The 21963-nt window shown below is 46.7% G+C and overlaps 2 protein-coding genes across 5 annotated transcripts; one reads left to right on the plus strand and one right to left on the minus strand.

The window, feature by feature from the left end:
- Window positions 1–584: 584 nt before the first annotated feature.
- On the plus strand, window positions 585–19328 carry rudhira (breast carcinoma-amplified sequence 3 protein rudhira). Of its 4 annotated transcripts, none has more exons than XM_002134037.3 (8): window positions 585–1805; window positions 6196–7397; window positions 7456–7759; window positions 7818–8763; window positions 8838–9144; window positions 9216–9472; window positions 9545–9694; window positions 17496–19328. In XM_002134037.3, the coding sequence occupies exons 2-8, from the start codon at window positions 6568–6570 to the stop codon at window positions 18083–18085; spliced, it is 3384 nt and encodes a 1127-aa protein (XP_002134073.2). In that variant the 5' UTR covers window positions 585–1805; window positions 6196–6567; the 3' UTR covers window positions 18086–19328. The 4 variants fall into 4 exon arrangements, with proteins under 4 accessions (XP_002134073.2, XP_015041652.2, XP_015041651.2 ...); XM_015186166.2 differs by lacking the exon at window positions 17496–19328 and adding an exon at window positions 11973–17378; XM_015186165.2 differs by lacking the exon at window positions 17496–19328 and adding an exon at window positions 11973–17378 and having other exon boundaries at window positions 9216–9463.
- A 1461-nt stretch (window positions 19329–20789) lies between these two features.
- On the minus strand, window positions 20790–21925 carry LOC6901384 (uncharacterized). Its single transcript, XM_033383373.1, has 3 exons — window positions 21570–21925; window positions 21209–21495; window positions 20790–21138 (listed from the first exon to the last, which is right to left on the minus strand). Exons 1-3 carry the CDS (start codon window positions 21894–21896, stop codon window positions 20802–20804), a joined length of 951 nt encoding a protein of 316 aa, XP_033239264.1. The 5' UTR covers window positions 21897–21925; the 3' UTR covers window positions 20790–20801.
- Between the last annotated feature and the right edge of the window lie 38 nt (window positions 21926–21963).

A 21963-nucleotide genomic window follows, 5' to 3' on the forward strand; every position in this document is an offset into this window, starting at 1 on the left:
AAGATACTAATAATATACATGAATATGTCTAAAAAATATAAATTTGAGGAAAGGTCTTTATAAATTACGTTTTATCTTCATATAAAATAAACGAAATAGGGTATATGCGCAACTTTGTATTTTGCTTAAGCCTTGTTTTAGTCAAAATACAATAAAAGCAACAACTAAAAACTAGCCAACCTTGAAGAAACTGTATTCATCAACGGCATAACGGCCTAACAACGGCAGAACTAAGGCCTTTAGTTAGCCAGAATTATTGAAGGGAATATACAAATTGAACAATATGAATCCTCTTTGGCTTTTTTGCTTTGACCTATTTCGCTAAAACCTTTTTTTACGCAAATACAATAAAAGCAAGTATTTAAAATAAGCCAGTTAAGTAGAAAAATTATTAATGAATCGTATAAAATTATGTGGGCATGGCTAAATGAGCTATATAGCTGAGAATATTCCACGGAAGATCAAAAACGAGGAATATGTAAAATGGAACTTGTATTCGTCAGTATATGTACGGTATAATTTTGTAAATGAGACGTTATTTTTCGGTATATTTCTGAGGGTCGAACGGTATATTTAATAGATAAGTCCGCGGTCACACTGCAGAGCAGCGACAGCGACAGAGCAGCGACAGAGCGACCAAAAAAATAACATAAATTGTGTAAAGTGCAAGAGGTTATACGTTATACAAAAGAACTATAAGACGAAAATCCGTGGAAGAGTAGAAAGGCTGGCCGAATATATGAACATATATATTTGCATAAGTAAAAGTAAATTTTTTTGTTTTTGTTTGGAGGATTTTTTATTGTGTTGTTGGTGCAGCAGCAGCGCAACGCAGAAGTGAAATCGATAAATAACGGCATAACGAAGAACGTAAACAAGGCAAAGCAACAGAATAACCCCGCAAACAAAACGCAACAACAAAACGTATAGATTTAATGTCGCAGTTAATTTGTGTGTTAGAAAGAAACAGCAATAGCAAAAGCCACAGCAACAGAAACAACAACAACAGCAGCAGCAGCAGCTGAGGCAGCAACAACAAAAAATCATAAACGAAAAACGTACGACGCAACCGACTGCGTGTGTGTGTGTGTGTGTGCAAGAGCAGGATAGCCAGAAAGCCATAGTGCGAGGCTACGTGTGTGTGCAAGCGAGCGAGCAATAGGGCTCTGTGTCGACGGCGGCGGTGGCAGCGACAGCGACAGCGACAACAATTTCGACACAATTTAAAAAAAAAACTTTAAGCGCTTTGCAGTTGAAAGTTTGTTTCTAAGCTCGACTTTTGTCTGCTTCTAAGAACAGAAAAAGAGCACATTTGTGTGTGTTTCCCTCCCACACGCACACACACACACACACACACACACTCACAAACCGACCATTTTACGGTGGGCGTGTCGTTAGTGACGCAGGCACTCTCCACTCTGCAGCACCCAAAAAAAAAAAACTCAAGACGCAGTTTTGGATTGTTGCTGCCGCTGCCGCCTGCAACAACGGATGATAACAAACCCAACAAGACCAACAAAGAGCCACCATCATCTACTCTCTCTATGATCGCACCCCCTCCAACGAACATCAACAAATAAGATCAAGGAAAACAACAACAGCGGAAAGGGAGGCAGAAGAAGCAGCAGCTGAAAACATATGATTTTTGTTTGTGTTGTTGTTTTTGCGCGCGCTCTGCTGTTGCTGTTGCGGGGAACAATTGGAAAGGGAACGCGCGAATAGAAAGAGGGGCAAAAGAGTGAACGGTGCCAAGTGCCTGGCTGCTGATTCAGACCAACGGACCACCACAAGGCAAGAAGAGTGGGGTAAGTGTGCGCGCGTGTGTGTGTGCTCTTCTTTTTTTTGTTTGAGGCGCAAAAAGAATAAAGATAGAAGGAGCAAACTCAATATACGTATGCGTGTAATGGAGAAAAATACATAATAATATGTGGATATAAAAGCAGAGAAAACAATTTTATGCAATTGTTTTTTTAAATCATTTTACAAACACACACAACAGTAAATTGTGCAAACAAAGAGAGAATGGCTAAATTGAAAACAACATAGTGAGCGACGTGCAAGAGAGAGCATGAGTTATTTTGCAAAATATTTAAATGTCAAAAGTAGTGGAATTTTTGTTTGTATTTAAATGAAAACAAAAACAAAAAATGGAAATATCAAAACACAAACAATAAGGGAAAAAAAACTCCTCTCTCTTTCTCTCTCTCTCTTTTGTTTTCCTCTCACATACATACATCTAAGCGTTTGTGAGTGAGAGAAGAAGTGGGGAATATTGGTGCGCATTAGACAGACAACAAGGCAGTGAGAAACGAATGGAAAATAAATGAAACAAACTGATAGTGAAACACATTTTGGCACTGTCGGTATGATAAGTCAAGCCAAAGTGTAAAACCGTTCAGTTTTCGAAAATCTAGTTTTAACTGGTTGTAGGGCACTACTTTCAAACTAACGAGAAGTTCCACAAACAATAAAAATCAAGTGTACATTTTGCAGAACCAACTGATAGTGGAACACATGTTGGCCCACAGTGGTGTTTGTGGGTGTTTGGGTATAAGTAAGTTTTCCAATGTTTGGTTCGCACTGGGTGCTCGGTTTCTACAGCTTTTGTCCCACAGTACGACGCTGAGCTTTTGAGAGAGAAGCTAGGTGGATTTGTTTTGGGTGGGGGAGAGTGAAGCAAACAACATTTCGTTGCAGCTGAGTGAATGGCATTGCGCTTGTGTGTGCATCTGCCTGTGTGCGTTAAGGTTTTTGTTTTCGCTCTTGCTCTCTCTCTCTCTCTCTCTCTCTCCTACCTCTGATTTCTATACTTATTTTGATAATTTCTGCTTCTACTCCCTTCCCGCTGCCGCTGAAACTTCGCTTCTTTGTTTCCAAAATACTTATTCAAAGCAACAGCAAAAACAAGTGCATTCGGTTGACACTAAATATTGTTTTATTTCGTTTCATTTTTACAAATTAAAGCGGACGTCAACGTTTCCATTAAAAGTGACATTTCTCTCTCAATTGCCTTGCTGCCTTCGTCTTTCCCTCTCACAAAATGAAAGATGAGAGCAGCTTTACCTAACGGTAATGTTTGCCAAAAACAAAAATGTTCAAGAGTTAATCGGACGGTTTTAATGTTTAGGTGGCTGGCATTGATGCTGCAATTCCTCTCCAACCTCTCCCGCCCTGCTCTTCCAATTCTACCCACGAATTGAAACATTTGAGTGTTTCTCGTAAATAGGGTTTTAAATATATATAATACATATACAAATGGTTTCTTTGTTCCGTTGCTTTTAGCATACACTCTTATCTCTGTTAAAATTGAACCTACCCCTACCCCTCTACTATTTCTGACGCTGTTCCCCCAATATTATTCCTGATAATGCCCTAGAATATTTCACCACAATCTGTGACAACGATCAGCTGTGTATGGGTTGATGAACTTTTATAGATTGATACACTGATACACTCCCCTCCCTTAAAATAAAAGCCCCAAGTTTTCTATAACCTTGGATCCTTAAGGATCATTATTATGGGTACCAAATTTTGATCCAAATCGGATCACTAAATAATAAATATATACTTACATATATGTATATATATATATATATATTCATATATATATGTGTCAGTGTGTTTGTATTTATAGGAACACCTGTTCGCAGAATTTAAGTGAGTGTGTGTGTGAAATTTTGTGGTTTTCTTTGTCTACACAAAAAAAAGAAAAAATCGTTTTTCGTTGAGATTTTGTCAAGTGGCTTTTGGCAATGGACGATATAAACAATGGCCCCAACAATCACACACACCGACACACACAAACACACACACATTTCTGCATTGGTTGCAATCTCTCGTTCCCCCTTGCATGAAAATGCGGATTGCGTGCACAAAATTAACCCTTTGGCTCTTGCAATGCATTTGAACCTACAATATGTGCATATGTACACATACATATACAATATGCTGGATGTGGATATCGAATGTCAAGGATTGGATATCGAAACTTGAAATTATTTTGCAGCACACACACACACAGACGCGCACACACTGGTGTCTTTATGCCTCTCTCTTTGGTTGGCTCTCCTAGTGTATAGGTGACGGACTAATGCTAAACAAAGACAAATGCGTTACTGACGAGAGCCCTGGCCGTGGTGCATGGGATGAGAACGGGGGAGAGCGAGCCCCTCTGACTGACCCGTTCACCCGTTCACCCGTTGACTCTTTCACTCTCTTAGCTTAGCGGGTGTGAACAGCTGTAGGTGTGTATTTGTGACATTGCTCGTAACATGCTTGCTGTTGTTGCTGCGCGTGTGCCAAGCCAATTGAGGAATGCAGCGTTTTGCAAACTGCGCCTCTGTCGTACCCCATTATCCCGCAACCCACCCACCGCTGGGCCCAGGCGCTGTCCTCTTCTCTGCAGAGAAACTTTTTGAGACCGTTTTCGGCTTAACTCTTAACCAAATAAAACGCCACAAAAATATCAAGAATATGATGATAATGATGAAGAGGAGGTTGCGATTGCCTCTACATATATGTATGTTATGTACCTTTTGAATTTCGCAATTCTTGTAAGCACAAGCGTAATGCACTTAATCATTCAATGGCTTCAATTTTACAAACACGACTTCGTGTCTTATCGTTTGCCAATTCAAATATGTACGAGTATTAAGGGGCACCATTTTACCCCAAGTAATTACCTCATCTCTATCTTTATAGTGGCTATATAAACACTCGTGTGTATGTACATAAATATGTACATGGGGACATCTGGTAGAGTGGCATTAATTAAATGAAAGCTTTGAATAATTATTGCTAGTGATCGCTCTGAACCCTAGGGCATGCCCTGAAAGGGTTAACAGTTTGCCTTTACTCTTTATTCCTGGCGGACAGCTGTTGCTCTCTTTATTCTTTGCGTTTCCTTTGCTGTTGCTTTTAAAGCAGCTTAGCCGCAGGGCCATTTAGTCCTGTTTATGACGGGAGATAAATCCAACGGTGGCTGCTGTTTTTAACGGTAACCAACGAAAAAAGGAAATAATAATTGCTTATCGCTGGCTTCTCTTTGTGTGTTTGTTCGTTTGGTTATTTGCCTATGCATTGGGTCTTGAAGCTAAAATTTAAGCTGGAATTAAAGCTTCCAAGCTTCGACTGAAACTACACTAAAAATAAAAACTAGACTGGAACTGGAATTGTGACCGAGACTTGGGATGACTTGACGCTGATTTTTGTTGCAATTTGTTGTTGTGTTTCATTTTTGCGTTGTTTGATTTGTCGAATTTTTTGTTTGTAAAGGTTCATGTATGCATATCTATATACTATGTAAATACATGTGTATGTAAATATGTACATATATATTTGTTTTATTGCACTTAATTTACGCCCCAATGGAATTGAAATTGACAAGAGTGTGCTGAAAAAGGGGTGGGCTGGGGAGCAGAGAGAGAGGGAGGAGAGTATGCAAACAAACAAAAAAGACATACGTAATGCGCTAATAAAGTGGTAAAAGGTAAGAGCAGAATTGCCAACACTAAGGGGCTCTCAGGGCAGAGCAGAATCACTGCAAGAGAGAGAGAGAAAGAGAGGCAGGCCTGCTGGGCTGGGCAAGGAATGTGCGGGAGGCGGGAGGTGGGCGGTGCTGGAGGAGGTTGGGGGCTGGCGGTGCAACTGTGCAACTGTGCAAAGATTAAAAGCAATTTGATTGAGACAAAGGGAAAACGGAACAAAACGGAAAGGCCAAAGAAACTATGAAATATGCATATATGCACATACATATGCAGTACAAAGAGAGCTAGAGAGCGAGAGCGAGAATACGTGTATGTGTGTGTGAGGAAGCGATAGATCTTTTATTTTGTGGCTACCCTATTCGAAAGGCATTATGATTTTTGCAGGAAATGCCAAAAAAATAAAAGTATTGCCAATAAGAGTTCACCTGGGTTTCGCTTAGAAATAAGCGGAAAAATATTTTCCACAAAAATTTCTTGAAAGCATGTTAAAAAGGGGAAACCTCTTGGCAGAGGTTTAATGTTTATATACATATGTATGTATATATACATCGATGCAGGCAAATCGGAATGAGAGAAACATAACAAAAATGCATTCTTCAAGGGTATCAATCGCTTCGGCATACGATGTTGCTTACTTTGTCTTACTTTTGTCTCTTTCTTGTTTTATTCAATGTTTTTGTTTTTTTTTTTCGTATAATTTTGCTTGCAGTTGACGACAACAGTGCCAGAAGCAAAAGCAAAAGCAGCGCCGTGGGAATAGAGAAGCGATTGAGAGAGGCAGCAGCGCAGAGGCAGAGGCAGAGACAGCGCAGCGCCCATTCCCATTCCAGATTGAACAGACAGGCTGTCTCTGCTAGGGGCTTCGACGCCGACGAGTAACAAGCGTAGCAGCCAGTAGCAATAGCAGCAGCAGGAGGTGGTTCGAACAGCTGACTCTGCTGCCAGTGTGCCAGCCGCCACCCGCCACCGGCCACCCGACAACCGCAGCTGTGGAGAGCAGCGCACGTAGAGGAGAGCCAGACAAAGAGTAACAATCTATAGGAGCCGATAACCCGATAACCACAAAAATCCCATCCACATCATGTCCGCGGACTCGCCACGCCGCCATCCGTCCGGCGTTGGCGGGGGCGGTGGCGGTGTCGGAGGAGGAGGATTGCGCGGCGGCGGTGGCCTGGCTGTGCCGGCAATAGTGCCGCCCCAGGCGGTATCGGATCGCTCGATACTGGACTCGGCCATTGGGTTCATCAACGATGTCACCCTGGCCAATCAGCCGGTGCAGGATCCCAAGGACACGATCACATGGGCCCGCTTCGAGACCTGTGCGGATGTGAGTGATCCCCGTTTCGGCGATGACTGGGAGCTGGAGGGGAATGCTGCCCCGCCGCTCCTCCTAATCCTCGGCTATGGCCTGGGGGTGCAGGTCTGGGCCATACCCGCCAACGGGGAGGCCGTTGAGGTGCTGTCCTGGCGCCATGGCGTCGTCACAGCCCTCCGAGTGCTGCCCACACCGGCCACGGCGGCGGCCCTTGACGAGAACGGGCGTGCCGATGAACCAGTGGATGCCTTTGCCGAGAAGCGACCCCTGGTTGCCCTCGTCGATGGTGGCAGTGCGGCGGCAAGCGGCTTGCTGGCCGGCGTCGGCGGCGGCTCTGGCATCGGTGGGGGCAGCGGCGGTGGGATCAGTTCTGGCAGCGGTGGCAGTGCCTCTGGAATGGCCCAATTCAGTGCCGTCAATTTTCTGTCGCTCAAGACGGGCGTTCAGGTGAAGACAATCAAGTTCAAGAATGCGGTGCTCGATATCCAGGCCAATCGGTCTGCGGTGGTCATCACGTTCCATGAAAGGATCGCCGTGTTCGATGCCCGCACCCTGGAGGATCGCCTAACCATCACAACCTGCTATCCCAGTCCGGGGTAAGTGTGGGAATGCCTTCGCCATTGGTCGTCTCTCTATCCCTATTCCCGCTTGCAGAATCAATCCGAATCCGATTGCCCTGGGACCCCGGTGGCTGGCCTATGCAGAGCACAAGCTGCTGCACTCCAAGCGCAGCGGCGGCGGCTGCGATGGCGAGGGTGTGCCCAGCTATACGGCCACTGTGCTGAATGCGGCCAAATCGCTGGGCAAGGGTCTGCGAGAGCTGGGCGAACAGGTGGCCGCCGGTTTGACTGGGGCCACGGCTGGCAGCGGTGCCAGCTCCAAGAGCAGCAGCTTCGATTCGGCCAGCGGGGGTCCGGATGCCAAGCAGTCCGGCGTGGTCACCATTATCGATGTGAAGGTAAGAGTTGCGCCGAACCTCCGAAGTACTCTTTCATTCAATGCTTCAACATTTTCAGCATCCTGTAAAGGACTACAGCCCCACGACGGGCACACCCTTGAGCTCGACAGGCGGCGCCCAGGCGGGCGGTGATCCGATTGTGGCCCATTTTGTGGCCCACAGCGAAGCACTGGTGGCCATGGAGTTTGACAGCTCTGGGATGCTGCTACTGACGGCCGATCGACGCGGACACGATTTTCATGTCTTCCGCGTGCAACCGCATCCGGTGGGGCCCTGTCTGGCGGCAGTGCATCATCTGTATGTGCTCCATCGTGGCGATACGAGCGCCAAGGTGCAGCACATTGCCTTCTCGCTGGACTCGCGCTGGGCGTCTGTGTCCACGCTACGCGGCACCACCCACGTCTTCCCCATAACGCCCTACGGTGGCGCCATGGGCGTAAGGACGCACACATCGCTGCATGTGGTCAACAAACTGTCGCGCTTCCATCGCAGCGCCGGCCTTGGGGCCGACGGACGCTCCAGCTCTCCCATTTCGCACTCGGAGAGCACCACATTTGTGCAGTCGCTGCAGCCGTATCACAATCCGACGCTTCCCCCCTATCCGCGGCCGTCGGTGGTCCAGCCCCTGGCCCAGCTGCGACAGCCATTTACCCTTGGTTCGCCGCCTGGTTCGGCTGGCGGCCTTGGGGGCGTAGTGGGTGTGGGGGCCGGCGTCGGCGGGGGTATTGGTGTGGGGAGCCATGGAGGCGGCATCGGCGGTGGCATCGGTGGCGGCAACAGCAGCCAGAGACAGCGACAGCGACTCTCCTCGCTGTCGGATGACAGCGGAAAGCCATTGAGCGTCTGCTCGATATTCGCCAAATCGCGCTCCTGGCTGCTGGAGCCGCTGACGACAACAAGAGAGGCACCGCATCGCGTCCAGCGCAAGGCCGTCGACTCGCTCTTCGTGATGGCCGGCCATGGAGCACTCATCCAGTATGATCTGGACACGAAGTTACCCCCAAGTGAGTGGCCCGCACCGCACCGGACTGATCCGCCTGGACTGCATCTAACCCTGTCCAATGATTCATTCTTTTAGATGTTGCCAAAGAGAAGATTTGTGATGACACGCCCATTGAACTGGAGGTGGAGGCCCGAGCCCAATGGAATCTGGGGCGACGCAAGGATGGATCTCATGAAATCGTACCACCGCTGGCGCTAGACAATTGGCTGATCAAGGATCGCCATAGCAGCCTGCTGCTGGACAGTGCCCATCAATTCGATGAGCCCGACGAGCGTGCCGAGAGCTGGTTGGCCCAGGTCGAGATCATAACGCATGCGGGACCGCATCGACGTCTCTGGATGGGGCCGCAGTTCGTTTTCAAGAACTACAATACGCCCAGCGGGTACGATTTGCATTAATGTTTTGGATGGATGTTTTTTGACACCTCTCCCTCCCTCTCATCCAATTTCTCAGCTCAAATTTGAATCATGTGGATGCTGAGGCTGTGGAGATAGGGGTTACAAAGACGACAACCACAACGCTTCCCTCAACGGCGGCTGCCTCGTCAACTGGCGCTGGTGTAGCCACCGGAGTGGCAGCCAAGGAACGCTCGAGTCCCCTGAATATGCCACTGAGTGCGGCTGCCTCTTTGGCTGCGGCCTCTGGCGTGGGAAGCACTGCAGGTCGTAGTGGCCCTGGAGTGCCGGTGCTTATCGAATCCGGTTCGTATAGTAAGTGTCTAGGATCCTAGATCTCAAGGATGATTCATTTTCTCATTCATTCTCTCTGTATTGCGTTCGTAGGTAGCATTGAGCAGAGCCCCAAGCTGATGGATCGCTTCCGGCATGGCCACTTGGACTCGGACTATGGGCATGGCGATACGCGGTTGAAGGAGGACCTGGCCGATGCCATGCGAGAGTCGCCGTCAATGGCAGCCACCCGACGCGAAACGGGTAAGACTGAGCTCCTCATCCTAGCGATGGGAATGTAAGAATGCATGTAATCGAATCGCGACAGCCAAGGGCAGCCTTTTCGGAGGAGAATGATGCTAGAGGGTATCCCCTCTACCTCAGGCATACCATCCCATTTAAGGCATTTTATTGCATTTTATTGTTAACAATATCTTTTTTATGTTATTCCCCCTCTCCCCCATTGATGTATTTAATTTTTTTTAGTTGAATTTCTTGTTTAATTTCGAAAACTGTTTTTGGAAAGACGAAAGTTTTTTTGTTGTTGAATTTAATCGAACGCTTTCAAAATGAAAATGTTTAATTCCGAATAAGTTTTGTTGGTGGTCAACAAATACAGGTAGAAAAAAAAAAAACACAAAAAACAAAAAATCATACATTGATTATGAGACAAAAACGAAAAAAAATTGGCATTTGGTTGTTGGTTGTTGATAAGAATAATTATGATGATGGACCACATCCGTTTCCCCACCTCTTACGAGGGCTTATACCCCCCACAAACATCTCTTGGCATTTTCTACTTCATTCTCCATTCCCATTTTCTATTCCTCCAATCCTCCATTTCATTGGCGTATCCATCTTTCTCCTCTCCAATCATTCCTTTCTCTCTGTGTGCGTGTGTTGGTGTGTTGTTGTTGAACTTTAAGTTGTTGAAAAAAAATTGTTTTCTGTTTTCTAGCCGGACAAAAAACACGCTTAATAAACGATTTCTATTTTTTTTTTGGTGTCTGTTGTCTATTTAGATTTTACAAACGAAAAAAAGAAAAAGAAAAATACTTACACCCCATTTTAAATCTATTTCTAATTTAATGAAAAACTAAATTTAAGCTAACAAAATTTTTGTCACAGCAGAGCTCCCCTCTACCGCCCCACCAAAAGCACCACTCACCAATGCCACAGCCACAGCCACCCAACCCAACCCCGCAACAGTTCTTCTAGTAGAATGTTCTTTTGTCACACCACAGAATACTCTTTTCCAGACACCAACCCCCACCAGACACCCAGATTCGGTTCCATTGGTCTCTTGCACTTCGTTTCGTGTAGGGTCTTTCTTCTTCTCGCCATAAAATATTTCCTTTCTACTGCTTCCTTATACCGCCTGAAACTCTTTTTACACCACAAAAAAAAACACCACAGATCACCAACCACACCACACCACAACACACCACTAAACTGTTGTCCTCTATTCTATTCACGTTCTCCTTCTTCTTGCCGCTTGGAATGTCCTTTCGACAGCGTTTTTTTTTTTTTTGGTTTTGTTTTATTTAGCTTTAACTTTCTCCCTTTTTTCTGCAATTTTCAATTGAGAAAACAAAATTATTCCCTAAAGCGTGCGAGTGAGAAAAATCATAGAGAGGAGGTGAAAGCGATTGTGTGAGCGAACGAGACAGAGTGAGACAGAGAGAGAGAGAGAGATGGAGAGATGGAGAAAGAGAGCGAGAGAGAAAAGTTCAGGAGAAAGAGCATATTTAATATACATGAATATTTTAATAAAAAGCCAAAGTCATAACCAAAAAAAAAAAAAAGAAAAAATTCCAAAACTCTATTTCCAAAAATTCACGAACAACAAAATCAAACATTTCGAATATTATTTCTTTTGTTCTTACACAAATTGTGTCCTTACGCTATTTTTCCTAATTTAAGTTTATTTCTTTTTCGTTTCGTTTTTTCCACTAAAAAATACAAAAAAAAAAAATACTTCAAAATCAAATTTTAATTCCAAAAATCCAAAGCAAATGTATTTCCCGCGGATTTTTATAAAAATTTTTTGTTTTTTTTTTGTTTTTTCCAATATTTTGAAATATTTTTAATTTTGAGTGTTTTCCGCCTCCGCACACTGCAGCGCAGCTTAGCAAAAAAAATAAATAATAAAATATATAAAAATAAAAATACAAATGGTTGAAAATCACTTAAACAACAACAAATGCAAATGCAAATCCGAAGGAAATGAAAACATTTTCATTTTGAATTAAACATTTTCAAATTTCGAGCGATAATCGAATAATCGAGAAATAAATCGAGAACTATCGATAAAGAAAACCACGAACCGAACGAACGAACAAAGAAAAAGCATTTAAAAATCCCGCCTTTGGCTTTTTGTTTTCTGTTTCCTGTATGAACAAAAAATGCGCTTTTCTCATAATTTGTTTTCTCTTTTTCTCTATTTCTCTTTCTCTGCTCTGTGTTGTGTCCTGCCCCACCGTTGTTGACCCACCACCACCACTACCACCACCACCACCACCACCACTACCACCTGGCTCAGGCCAGCCATCAGGTTGTTCGGCCTCGGCTTCCGTGGCGGCAGCCTCCTCCTCCGTCTCGGCCAGCGACAATGTGTGCTACTACGACGCCCTCGCCGAGCACGAGCATCTGAACGAACCCGATCCCGATGCCGACATGGACGGAGGAGGCGAGGCGCCGGACGATGAGGCGGCTCTGGCGGTACCGGAGGCGCGGGCCCAGGCCAAGGTGGAGCGCCGCCACCTGATCGAGCACATGAGATTGGGCAGCGACGGCAGCCCCGGCAGCAGCAGCAGCAGCAGCATGGCCGCCCTGGCCTCGGTGCTGCCCAACATCTGCAGCTACGATTATCCCACCGGAGGACATCACTACAGCGGCGGCCATTCCAGGATCGAGAAGATCGTCAATCCGCTGGGAACGGTGACGGACGTGAATGCGGGCATCTCGGGGGAGCTGCAGACGGACATGCTGGACGAGGTGGTTTGCCAGCTGGCCGCCGAGGAGAGCGTCATACACGAGAACTGTGACGAGGCCCTCTTCCGGCCGGTGGTGGCCATCTTCTGCAACGACCTGGTCGAACAGCGCAACCATCAGCAGCAGCTGTTGCTCGCCAAGGAAGAGCAGGCCGCCGCTGCCGCTGGCTTGGGACTGGGGTCGAAGGGCGGCGAGAATGATCACTGCAAGCCGCCGGTGGTGCTGGCCAATAAGCTGATTGTCCCCGTCATTGCCAAGGAGGTGGACGAGGTGCTTGTCCAAAAGGAGAAGCAAAAGTCACAGAGGTCCCAGCACCAAAAGGCGCAGCAGCAGAAGTCGCAACTCAGATCCCTTGCCGCTGCCGAAGATGCGGCCCAGGCGCAGCGATTTGCCGAGCTCTCGCATCTCAACAAGCCCAAAGGAGGGGCTAATCCGAGTCCCAGCAACAACAGCAATAACAGCAAAACTGCCAGCAGTCAGAGGAACGCCACAGAGGAGGCGGCGGAGAAGGAGGAGGAAAAGGAGAAGGAGGCCAATGCCACTCTGAACATCAGCAGTGGTGGCAAGGCGTCCAAGAAATCCAAGCCAGCCAGGCAGAAGATGATCCTCAGCAACAGCAGCAACAGCAGCAGCACCAGCACCAGCAAAGGAGCAGACAAGAAGCTGCCTTCAGTGGAAGTGGAAGCGAAGGAGAAGCTCAAGAAGCAGTCGAAGGAGTTGCAGCCGCTGAATCGATTGCAGGATCTGGATGAAATAGTTGTAGTCATGGAAGAGGAGGGGGAGGAATCAGAGCCAGAGGCAGAGTCGGATCATGCCGATAGTTTGCTGGCCAATAAGAGCAGCATTGCCGCTGTCATGGTGAGCAGTGCCAGCGCCCAAGGATTGAGTCTCCTTGTGGAGACGACCACTCAGACGGGGGAGGATGATACAGAGGAGGAGGAGGCTGAAGATGATGATGATGTGGAGGAGGAGAAGAAGCCAGAAACCATGACAATTGAAAAAGAGAGACTCAAAGAGAAGGAGAAACTTCCAGGGAAGGAAAAGCTAAAGCTGGAAAGGGAGAAGGAGAAGCTTCGAGAGAAGGAGATTATCCAGGAGAAGCAGAAGCTAGAAAAGCAAAAGGAAAAGGAAAAGGAGAAGCTGAAGCTGGAAAAAGAGAAGCAGCTCCAAGAGAGGGAAAGGGAGAAGGAAAAGGAGAAGGAGAAGGAAAAACTGAAGCTCGAGAGGGAAAAGCTGAAGCTGGAAAAGGAAAGGCTTCTAGAGAAGGAAAAGCTGAAGCTCGAAAAGGAAAAGCAGCTCCAAGAGAAGGAGAGATTGAAGCTCGAAAAGGAAAAGGAGAAGCAGCTCCAAGAGAAGGAGAGAGAAAGAGAAAGAGAGAGGGAGAGGGAGAAGCTAAAACTCGAAAAGGAAAAGCTAGAACAAGAAAAGCTTCAAGCGAAAGAAAAGGAAAAAGAAAAAGAGAAGCTTCGTCTCGAAAAGGAAAAACTTCAGGAAAAGGAGAAGCTCAAAGAGAAGGAGAAACAGCTCCAGGAGAAGCTCAAGCTGGAAAAGGAGAAGGAGAAACTGCTCGAGAAAGCCAAGGAAAAAGAGAAGATCCCAAGCCAGGAGAAGGGCAAAGGCAAAGCAGCTGAGATCTCTCCGCCAACCGCTAGCTACTGGGTAAAAGTGATAGAGGAACCGGCCCCCAGCAAGAAACCTACTGCCGCCTCCACCGTGGCCACCGCAGTGGCCCAGTCCAGTCCCACTCCCACTCTCAGTCCCAGTCCCTGGAAGAGAGTCGGAGTCGTCGGCGATGACAGCGCTGCCAAGCAGGACTATCCCAGTCTGGGCAAGAAGCTGAGTAAGCCCAGCAGTCCGGAGAAGCTGGCCTCCGCCCCAGAGCCGAGCCCGTTCGCCAAGCCCCGAGCAGCCAAAGAGAACTTTGAGGACTTTCTGAGCGGAATGGAGGCGCTGCCACCGCTGCCCGATCTCGAGCCGCTCGAGGTGAAGGCGAGTGAGCCGCCGCACCTCAGCCCGGAGGGGGGGACGCCGCTCAGCCTGATCAATTTCGAGAGTCCGCTGCAGGAGAGTGCGACGGAGATGCCGATCAAGATCACGCCGCCGCCACGGGGATTCACCGAGAAGAACCTTGTGCTGGCCCTGTGCGGATCCCTGCACTATGAGGACGAGCAGGAGCGGCAGAGGGATCGGCTCCGGGACCGGCAGCTGGAGGAGCCCAAAGTAGAACTGGAACTGAAGTCCCACCCGTACGTGTTGCTGATGGCCGGAGAGGACCAACAGCAGACGTCGCTGGGCACTCAGAAGTCCACATCCACATCGAACAACTCATCCGGCTCCGAGGAGATCATCCTCATGGAGGAGCCGACCAGCAAGAAGCTTAGCAAGAAGCACAAACGAATGAAGCAGCTCCAGCTCCAGCAGCAGCAGCAGCAGCGCGAGAAAGAGCGGGAGCGGGAAAGGGAGAAGGAACGTGCCAGAGAGCGGGAGCCAGAGCCAGAAGATGAGGAACTGCGTCCGCTTATCAGCATCAGTATGTGCGACTCCCAGCTGGAGAGCCACTCGCCCGTTAAAGTGGCAAAGGCCAGTCGAACCGAGGAGCCAGCCGATGCGGACGATGATGATGATGAGGAGGAGGCGGAGGCGGAAGCGGAGTCGGAGGGGGAGGACGAAGAAGAGGAGGAGCTGAGCCAAACACTGCCCGAGGATTTGCTGCACTTTGGGAGCAGTGGCGTGGCGACCAGCGGCACCACCGCCACTACGAACACCGCAACCACCACAGACAGCGAGGGACCCATCCCGGCCACCACATCCGATGACAATCTCGTCTATAGTTCATCCGCAGCCGCATCGCCCCCGCACAAGCTCAAGACCAAGAAGCTGGAGCATAAAATCAATCTGATAGCAGCCATCGAGGCGGCCACCTCCTCGTCCACTTCCTCGGCGGAGGAGAGTAGCGTGGAGACGGCCGGTCCCATCGGCAGTGGACCCCATGCGGATGCGAGCCCGTCTCCAGGCACGGCCGCGGCCACGTCGGCCCCCAACTCTGGCGGTGCGTCGGCGAGCTCTGCCATTCCCGCGACCGCCTCCAGCTCTTCCGTTGTGGGCCTCCATGTGGGCTCCACTGTGGGCATGGGCGTGGCCAGTCAGGCGAGTGCCACAAAGAAGAAGACGAAGCGGCGCAAGAGATAAGAATTAGTGATTTGTTTGCTGTGCGTCTTCAGTCTTGTTGTGCTCTGGCATCTGTATGCAAGCCAGGAGAGAGTGGGAAGTACGAGTATGAGTGCCCGTAGCAGTGCCAGTGCCAGTGCCAGTGCCCTCTCCCAGGAGCTGCAGGAGCAGGAGCAATCACCGCCACCACAGTCTGACACGGACCAGGACGAGGATCAGCCGCGGCAGCAGCAGCAGCTACCGGTCAAAGACATTGCCAGAGCCAAGTAGGAGCTAAGACAACATCCAAAGACAGCAGCAAACAAAACTCCACCCTCCAAGAGGTGGCTCCCCAATCGAACAGCAAGCCGTTTGGCCAAAATGAAGTTTTAGGATATAGACAGACGACACACCGTTCCCCCTTCTCCCAACTCCGAGAGGACCCAACCACGACAGATTCTAGCTTAATTCTTTAGCGGTTTGCCAGCAAAATATCCTCCACAAAAGCAACAAACAAAACGACAAAAAAAAAAACACAAGAAAACACAAAACTCTATACAAAAAAAATTGTGATTATCAAAAGTAAAAAAAACAAAAACACCAACAAAAACTAATTGTAAAAAATAATTTAAAAAAACGATAAAAAACCAAAACAAAAGAAATTTACATCTGTAGAGATTCGTTTGGACAAAAAGCAAGACAAAAAAAATATACAACAATTGATTACTAACCATTTTTAAGTGCAAAGTTATATTGTTAGCTATATATATTTGAAAACGGAAAACAATAAACATATATGTATATATATATATATGTTGTTTACACACACACACAACCACAGACACTTATATGTACGCTATATGTAAAGGCCTAGGCTTAAAACACAACAGAATTGCGAAAAGGCTCTCCCAGAATAATTGTACATACAACCAAAATACCCAAGAGAAAGAGAAAGAAGCCCAGAGAAAGTACTAAGGCCCAAGCAAAAAAAAAAAAAGAAAGAAAGAAGAAGATTGTAATAAATACGCAATAGTCTGTAATGCCATGAAATCCAAATACTCCTGCCCCCTGCCACACCCCCCCAAACCCCCAACCCCTCACGCTACCAGACGGACGTTTCATGCTGTACAAGCTTCGTTCCACTAGGACTCTCCATCGAAAGATGGATTTACCAAACGATTTATCGATAATTTGTTCGATATCGATATGTTCAGCAATGATTTTATATACGCTACAAATCCGATGCGAGCGATCCCATCAATATATTTCTGATGTACATTTAAGATACATAAGGCGAGAGTAAACCAATCCATGGCCACGATTCAAGAACAGAATTCCCAGACATTGTACTGGCGCTTTCCAGCCGTGTCACCAAGATTGACTTTCGCTAAGTTTTCTCCGCAATTGTTGAAGCTTTCACCCGACACCCAACTGCCACCCTCAACCCCCGCCCCATCCCACTCTCAAGACGGTTTCTTTTTTAGTTTCGTGTTAATTTATTAAATTTTGAAGAATCGTTAGAATTTGTGTAATTTTTTGTCCCTTGTTTCTGTTTCTGTTTAATATTTGTCTGTAGGAAGGACATCAGACGTATTTTGTTTTCTGTATATATATATATCGTATTGTATGAAAAAGAAATATATAAAATCGAACTGGCAGTATTTATGATTTACGATTGAGAGTAAGAGTAAGAGGAGCGTAGAGACGATGGATAGTGGATGGAGAGCAAGAGGAATCGCTAAACACTCAAATTTATTTTTAATGAATTAATGTACGATTAAATAAATGCAATTTTAGTTAAAAACAACCAAAAGGCCGTCGAGAACATTTGCTATATCGGATGGGATCTAGTATACACATATATCTGCCTATATCCTGGCTCTAATCACATGCTTCCACTCTCCACATTCTCTGTATTCCACAGCCAATTACTTTACCAAGGACCAGCTGGATGGATTGTCACACAACAATAACAATAACAACAACAACAATATAATCTTCTCACCAGGCAAGGGCGGCATGAACAAGCCCAACAATGTAAATCCCAATGTAAATGCCAGTGCCATTGGCAATCACTATAAATCCCAGAGATCCCATGAGTCTGCAGTTGATTCTTCGTTGGTTGGAGCCGAGCAGCCGCCCCCAAAGGCCACCCAGGTGACCCAGGTGGCCTACGATGGCGGAGAACTGTCGACGGTTGTGAACATCGAGGTGTTTGACGACCAGCTGAGCATGAGCAGCATCAGCACCAACAGCCGCCTTTCGCTGGAGGGACCGCCCTCGCAGTCCTCGCCGCCACTCAGCCTCACCAACGGCCTGGGCCTGATGGACACCAACCTGATGCATTTCAGCGAGAGCACGGCGGCGACTAGAGCCACCAGAGCCGCCGCAGCTGGACCGCAGCCAGACACCGAGCTGGAGGTGGAAGTCGATCTGGATGCGGTGGATGAGGGCGACGATGCGGCGGTGGATCAGGGCCTGGAGGAGAGGTCGATGCGCAGACGGAATTTGTGAGAGTTAATGCAGAGGCCGACCGCCCAGCGAAGACTCCTGCACAGGATCGGTGGCAGCTTTTACTTGCGGCGCCTGTGTGCGCAGATGCAGATCCTTCAGCCCAATGCAGTCGAGGAACCCTAAACAAAGGTCCTGGCCCTAGATCTTTTAGCTCCTTTTCGTTGTGAACCCTTTTGCAGCTGTTTCGGTATCGGTATCTTTGTATCTTCGTATCTTTGTCATAATTTGTCTATCTGTGTCTAGTTTAATTCTGTTTGGCATTGGCATAACCCGCGGCGTCTCTTATAGTCCATTATTTAGTCCATGGCCGCAACCGGAGAAAGCCTCTCCACAGACACTACTTTTTTTTAGCTTTGTTTTTTTTTTTTGTATAACATATGAATTGGACGAGTGTGTCCCGATTATATGTATCTGTAACCAACCATTGTGAAATGCAAAAGCAACAAAACGAAAAGTGTTGAAACATAAAATATATAGAAGCGTAATAAATAGATCAGATCAGACCTCAGCTGAATGCCGTGATATTTAAAATAAAATTTAACAAAAAATGTGAGTGAAGAAAGAAATACATTACAATATTAAATCTATCTAATTAAAAAAACAATGATAATGGCAACAAGAGATCAAGAAAGAAATAACCATGAACCATGAACCATATATACATTATACATTATACATACATATATATTGTAGGAATAATAAATCCATTTACTTACTCTAGAGACTAAGGAACGGAATGCTTCTTATGCTCCTATGCCAGAAATTCGATTCGAAAACGATTTCAGATGTTCTTCTTCGTTTCTAATTGCATTAAGTAGTCACATAGTTTTGTATACTTTTCTATATTTGATATACATATATACATACATGAAGCAAACATCTATCTGAACAGATATACATATGATGATAGCTCTAGCCTTCACATACATATATTATATGAGATATACCCTCACCGACTACCGATTCCAAGTCTTGTTTCTGCCTTCAGCATACATCATTATATTTTGTTTGTTTGATTCCCAAACAGAACTTCATTCCAAAACAACATATGCCAAAATTCACACCACATACTAAATCCCTAAAAAAAAAACAAAAAATATAAGAAAACTAAAAACTAACTATAACTGCAAAACATATCCATATACAGATGTATGTACGCACGTATATATATTTTTTTTTCCAATATTGGTGCACCCATCATCGGAGAATACTTCCCAAACAAAAAAAAAAAAGAAAAAAGAAATACTTTTGAAACAGTTCAAACTCGCAAAGCAATCCAGACAGGCAGGGGACATACTATATATATACAATATACAATATTTTTGTAATCAAACAGATATATAGATGGTACATACACATACATGATATATTTAGAGACTAGCATACTGACTAATTCTATCCACAAATATTTAAGCACTCTTGTTGCCTCTTCCTTTTTCCACCTAAAAATCAAATCCAGTCAAATCGAATCGAGTAATCAAACAATATACATAATACACAGACACACCACTGCTGGCCAGGTTGAGGATGTCGTAGATCGATCGGTCTTGGGTCGAATCTACCATACATACCATACCATATACATGTGCATATATTTTGATATAAACCCAGAAGTAAGATGTTGCCCACAAAAACGAGGAAAACCAAGGAGAAGCATATTTTTTATACTTGTACTACTATTGTCTTCACTTTGTATTTCGATTTCAAAACATTAAGAGACCTAAGTTAAGGCGCCGACAACTGATCCTTATCTGCATATGTATTTCCATACACGTGCACATATATTTACATACCTAAAAGCATGAAATTGGCTGACAATTTACTTAAACCTCTACCCATATATACATGAATACATATATGTATATATATAGTTGGATATATGTACATCCAATCTGATGCTAATTTCATGTCGCATGTCTTCGTTCCCTTTAGTTAAATGAGAATTATGTACACAAGAAACCCAACAACAACAAAAAAAATGAAACTTTTTTTAAAAACCCCTTTGTATAACCAAAAGTGTCATAGAATTCATTTTGAGTGATTAATTTCCGAATTGATTTCATCATATTATACATATAAATAAATGCATAAACTACAGAGCTCTGTGTGTTTGATATCTGGAAGGGCTTTGGGTCGAGATTCTATTTGAAGGTGGATCTCACCTGCAGCTGTCTTCGAGGGAATATGGATCCATATCGCGACGTCCGGTCGGGCCTGACCTCACTCTGAGCCATCCCCTTCTTGTTACTCTTTACAAAATTATTAAAAGCCAACTTCTGTGGAAGGAAGATTGTATACCTTTTTGGATCGACTGCTGTCTTCTAGGCACTTCCAGGAGAGGTATGTACCTATAGGTGCATGCTTTGGCCCTTCACTGGTCGCTCTGACGCTGCAATCCATGGTTACCCAGGATCGTGGGGATTCAGACTGTCCATCTCATCTTTTGCGAGGGCCTTAATGCTTTTCGAATCCCATTTACCATCCCCAAAAGATATTGCCAAATCTTTAGTTTTGCTATACCCAAAAAAAAACTCAGCAAATTGTAACTCCAACCATCCCCCGAAGAGAAGGGTATTCGAGATATTCACGAGTATTTATTGGGGTGTAATTAGTGAACGGATCTCCGATCCGATCGGATCTTTCACACCTTAGCTTTCACCTAAGCTCACACCTGACTTTGGATTAACTCAGCTCTCACGCCTAAATCCCCTTTGGATCACTTGAACATCACGTGGTTTTGCAGCAGTTGCAGGATTTGCTCCTCCGGTGCCGCCCATCTGCAGTAAGGATACTTGGAGGCGCAGTGAGATGGTCTGGGATCCCTGCCGGCCTCGATGGCCTCGCGAAGTGTGGACTGCTCCAGCCAGGTGAGGAGCCAGGTCCAGTTGGTGGCCGCATCCAGCACGTGGTCCATGTCGGAGGCCTGGCTCCTCCGCACCCTGTCGCTCGCCTTGAAGGTCAGCGTACAGAGGGACTTGAGCAGGCAGGCGGAGAGATCGATCTCGTTCTTGAAGTACGCTCGCTCCACTGTGCTGATCACACTCGGAAGGCTGCTTTCTGTCAGAGGGAAGGGGAGGGGAGATCAATGCGGGGAACAGTAATGCGAGCAAGGACGAGGAGGACCTACCCACTCGCTCGCCTGTTTCGTTGCGGTAAACGAGCTTGAAATTCTCGAACAACCCGAGGAAGCTCCGGTCCTTGTCCAAGAGACCGCGAGCCGTGGCATTGTGCCCCGCCTCGGATGTGGCCGGTGCTTCCTCCTCCGAGGACTTTGGCCTCCCACTCGTGGGGGGCTCATCCTCGGTGATGGCCTCCAGACCCATGCTGCGGATCAGGTGTCCAACGAGGAGTCCCCCGGCTGCCACGAGTCCGCAGCTGAGCACGGCCGCGGAATTGATTATGACCAGGGGCTGAAAGACGGAGGCCGAAGATGTACAGATGACGAGGAACAGGCCAGGTCAGGTTAGGACGGGATAAAGCCTACCTTTGGTGGTGCATTGCGTTTCCGCTTGACGGGCACCTCCAGGAAGGGCACCAGGTAGTCCAGTCCCAAGGCAACGTGCTTGCCCACAGCGTCGAAGGAAATCAGCTTGAATCCGGGACTATGCTGATTGTGCGGACTGTGCGGATTATGCTGGCTATGCGAATTATGCTGATTCTGCTTTGGGAGCCTCGAGTCCCGTCCATGTTCACTCGAGGCGGATCCCTTTGGCTCCTCTTCCGCTCCCGCTCCCACTCCCACTTCCTCACTGGCAGCCCAGATAAGGGCACAGTTGGTCAGGAGAGCGCAGAGGATGTGCAGCAGCTTCATTGTTTCCGCTGGGGGCTCCGTTCGACTGCGAAGCTGGCAGACATTTGGAATCCAATTCCCATATTTC

Source organism: Drosophila pseudoobscura, chromosome X (assembly GCF_009870125.1).
Source record: "Drosophila pseudoobscura strain MV-25-SWS-2005 chromosome X, UCI_Dpse_MV25, whole genome shotgun sequence".
NCBI classification, from domain to species: Eukaryota; Metazoa; Arthropoda; class Insecta; order Diptera; family Drosophilidae; genus Drosophila; species Drosophila pseudoobscura.

Coding starts and splice junctions, on each gene's coding strand:
- rudhira (XM_015186166.2), top strand. CDS start 6,568: ATGTCCGCGGACTCGCCACGCCGCCATCCGTCCGGCGTTGGCGGGGGC. Junction 9,145..9,215: donor AACTACAATACGCCCAGCGG/GTACGATTTGCA, acceptor CCAATTTCTCAG/CTCAAATTTGAATCATGTGG. Junction 9,473..9,544: donor TATCGAATCCGGTTCGTATA/GTAAGTGTCTAG, acceptor TTGCGTTCGTAG/GTAGCATTGAGCAGAGCCCC.
- LOC6901384 (XM_033383373.1), bottom strand. CDS start 21,896: ATGAAGCTGCTGCACATCCTCTGCGCTCTCCTGACCAACTGTGCCCTT. Junction 21,496..21,569: donor AACGCAATGCACCACCAAAG/GTAGGCTTTATC, acceptor TCCGTCTTTCAG/CCCCTGGTCATAATCAATTC. Junction 21,139..21,208: donor ACAGGCGAGCGAGTGGGTAG/GTCCTCCTCGTC, acceptor TCTGACAGAAAG/CAGCCTTCCGAGTGTGATCA.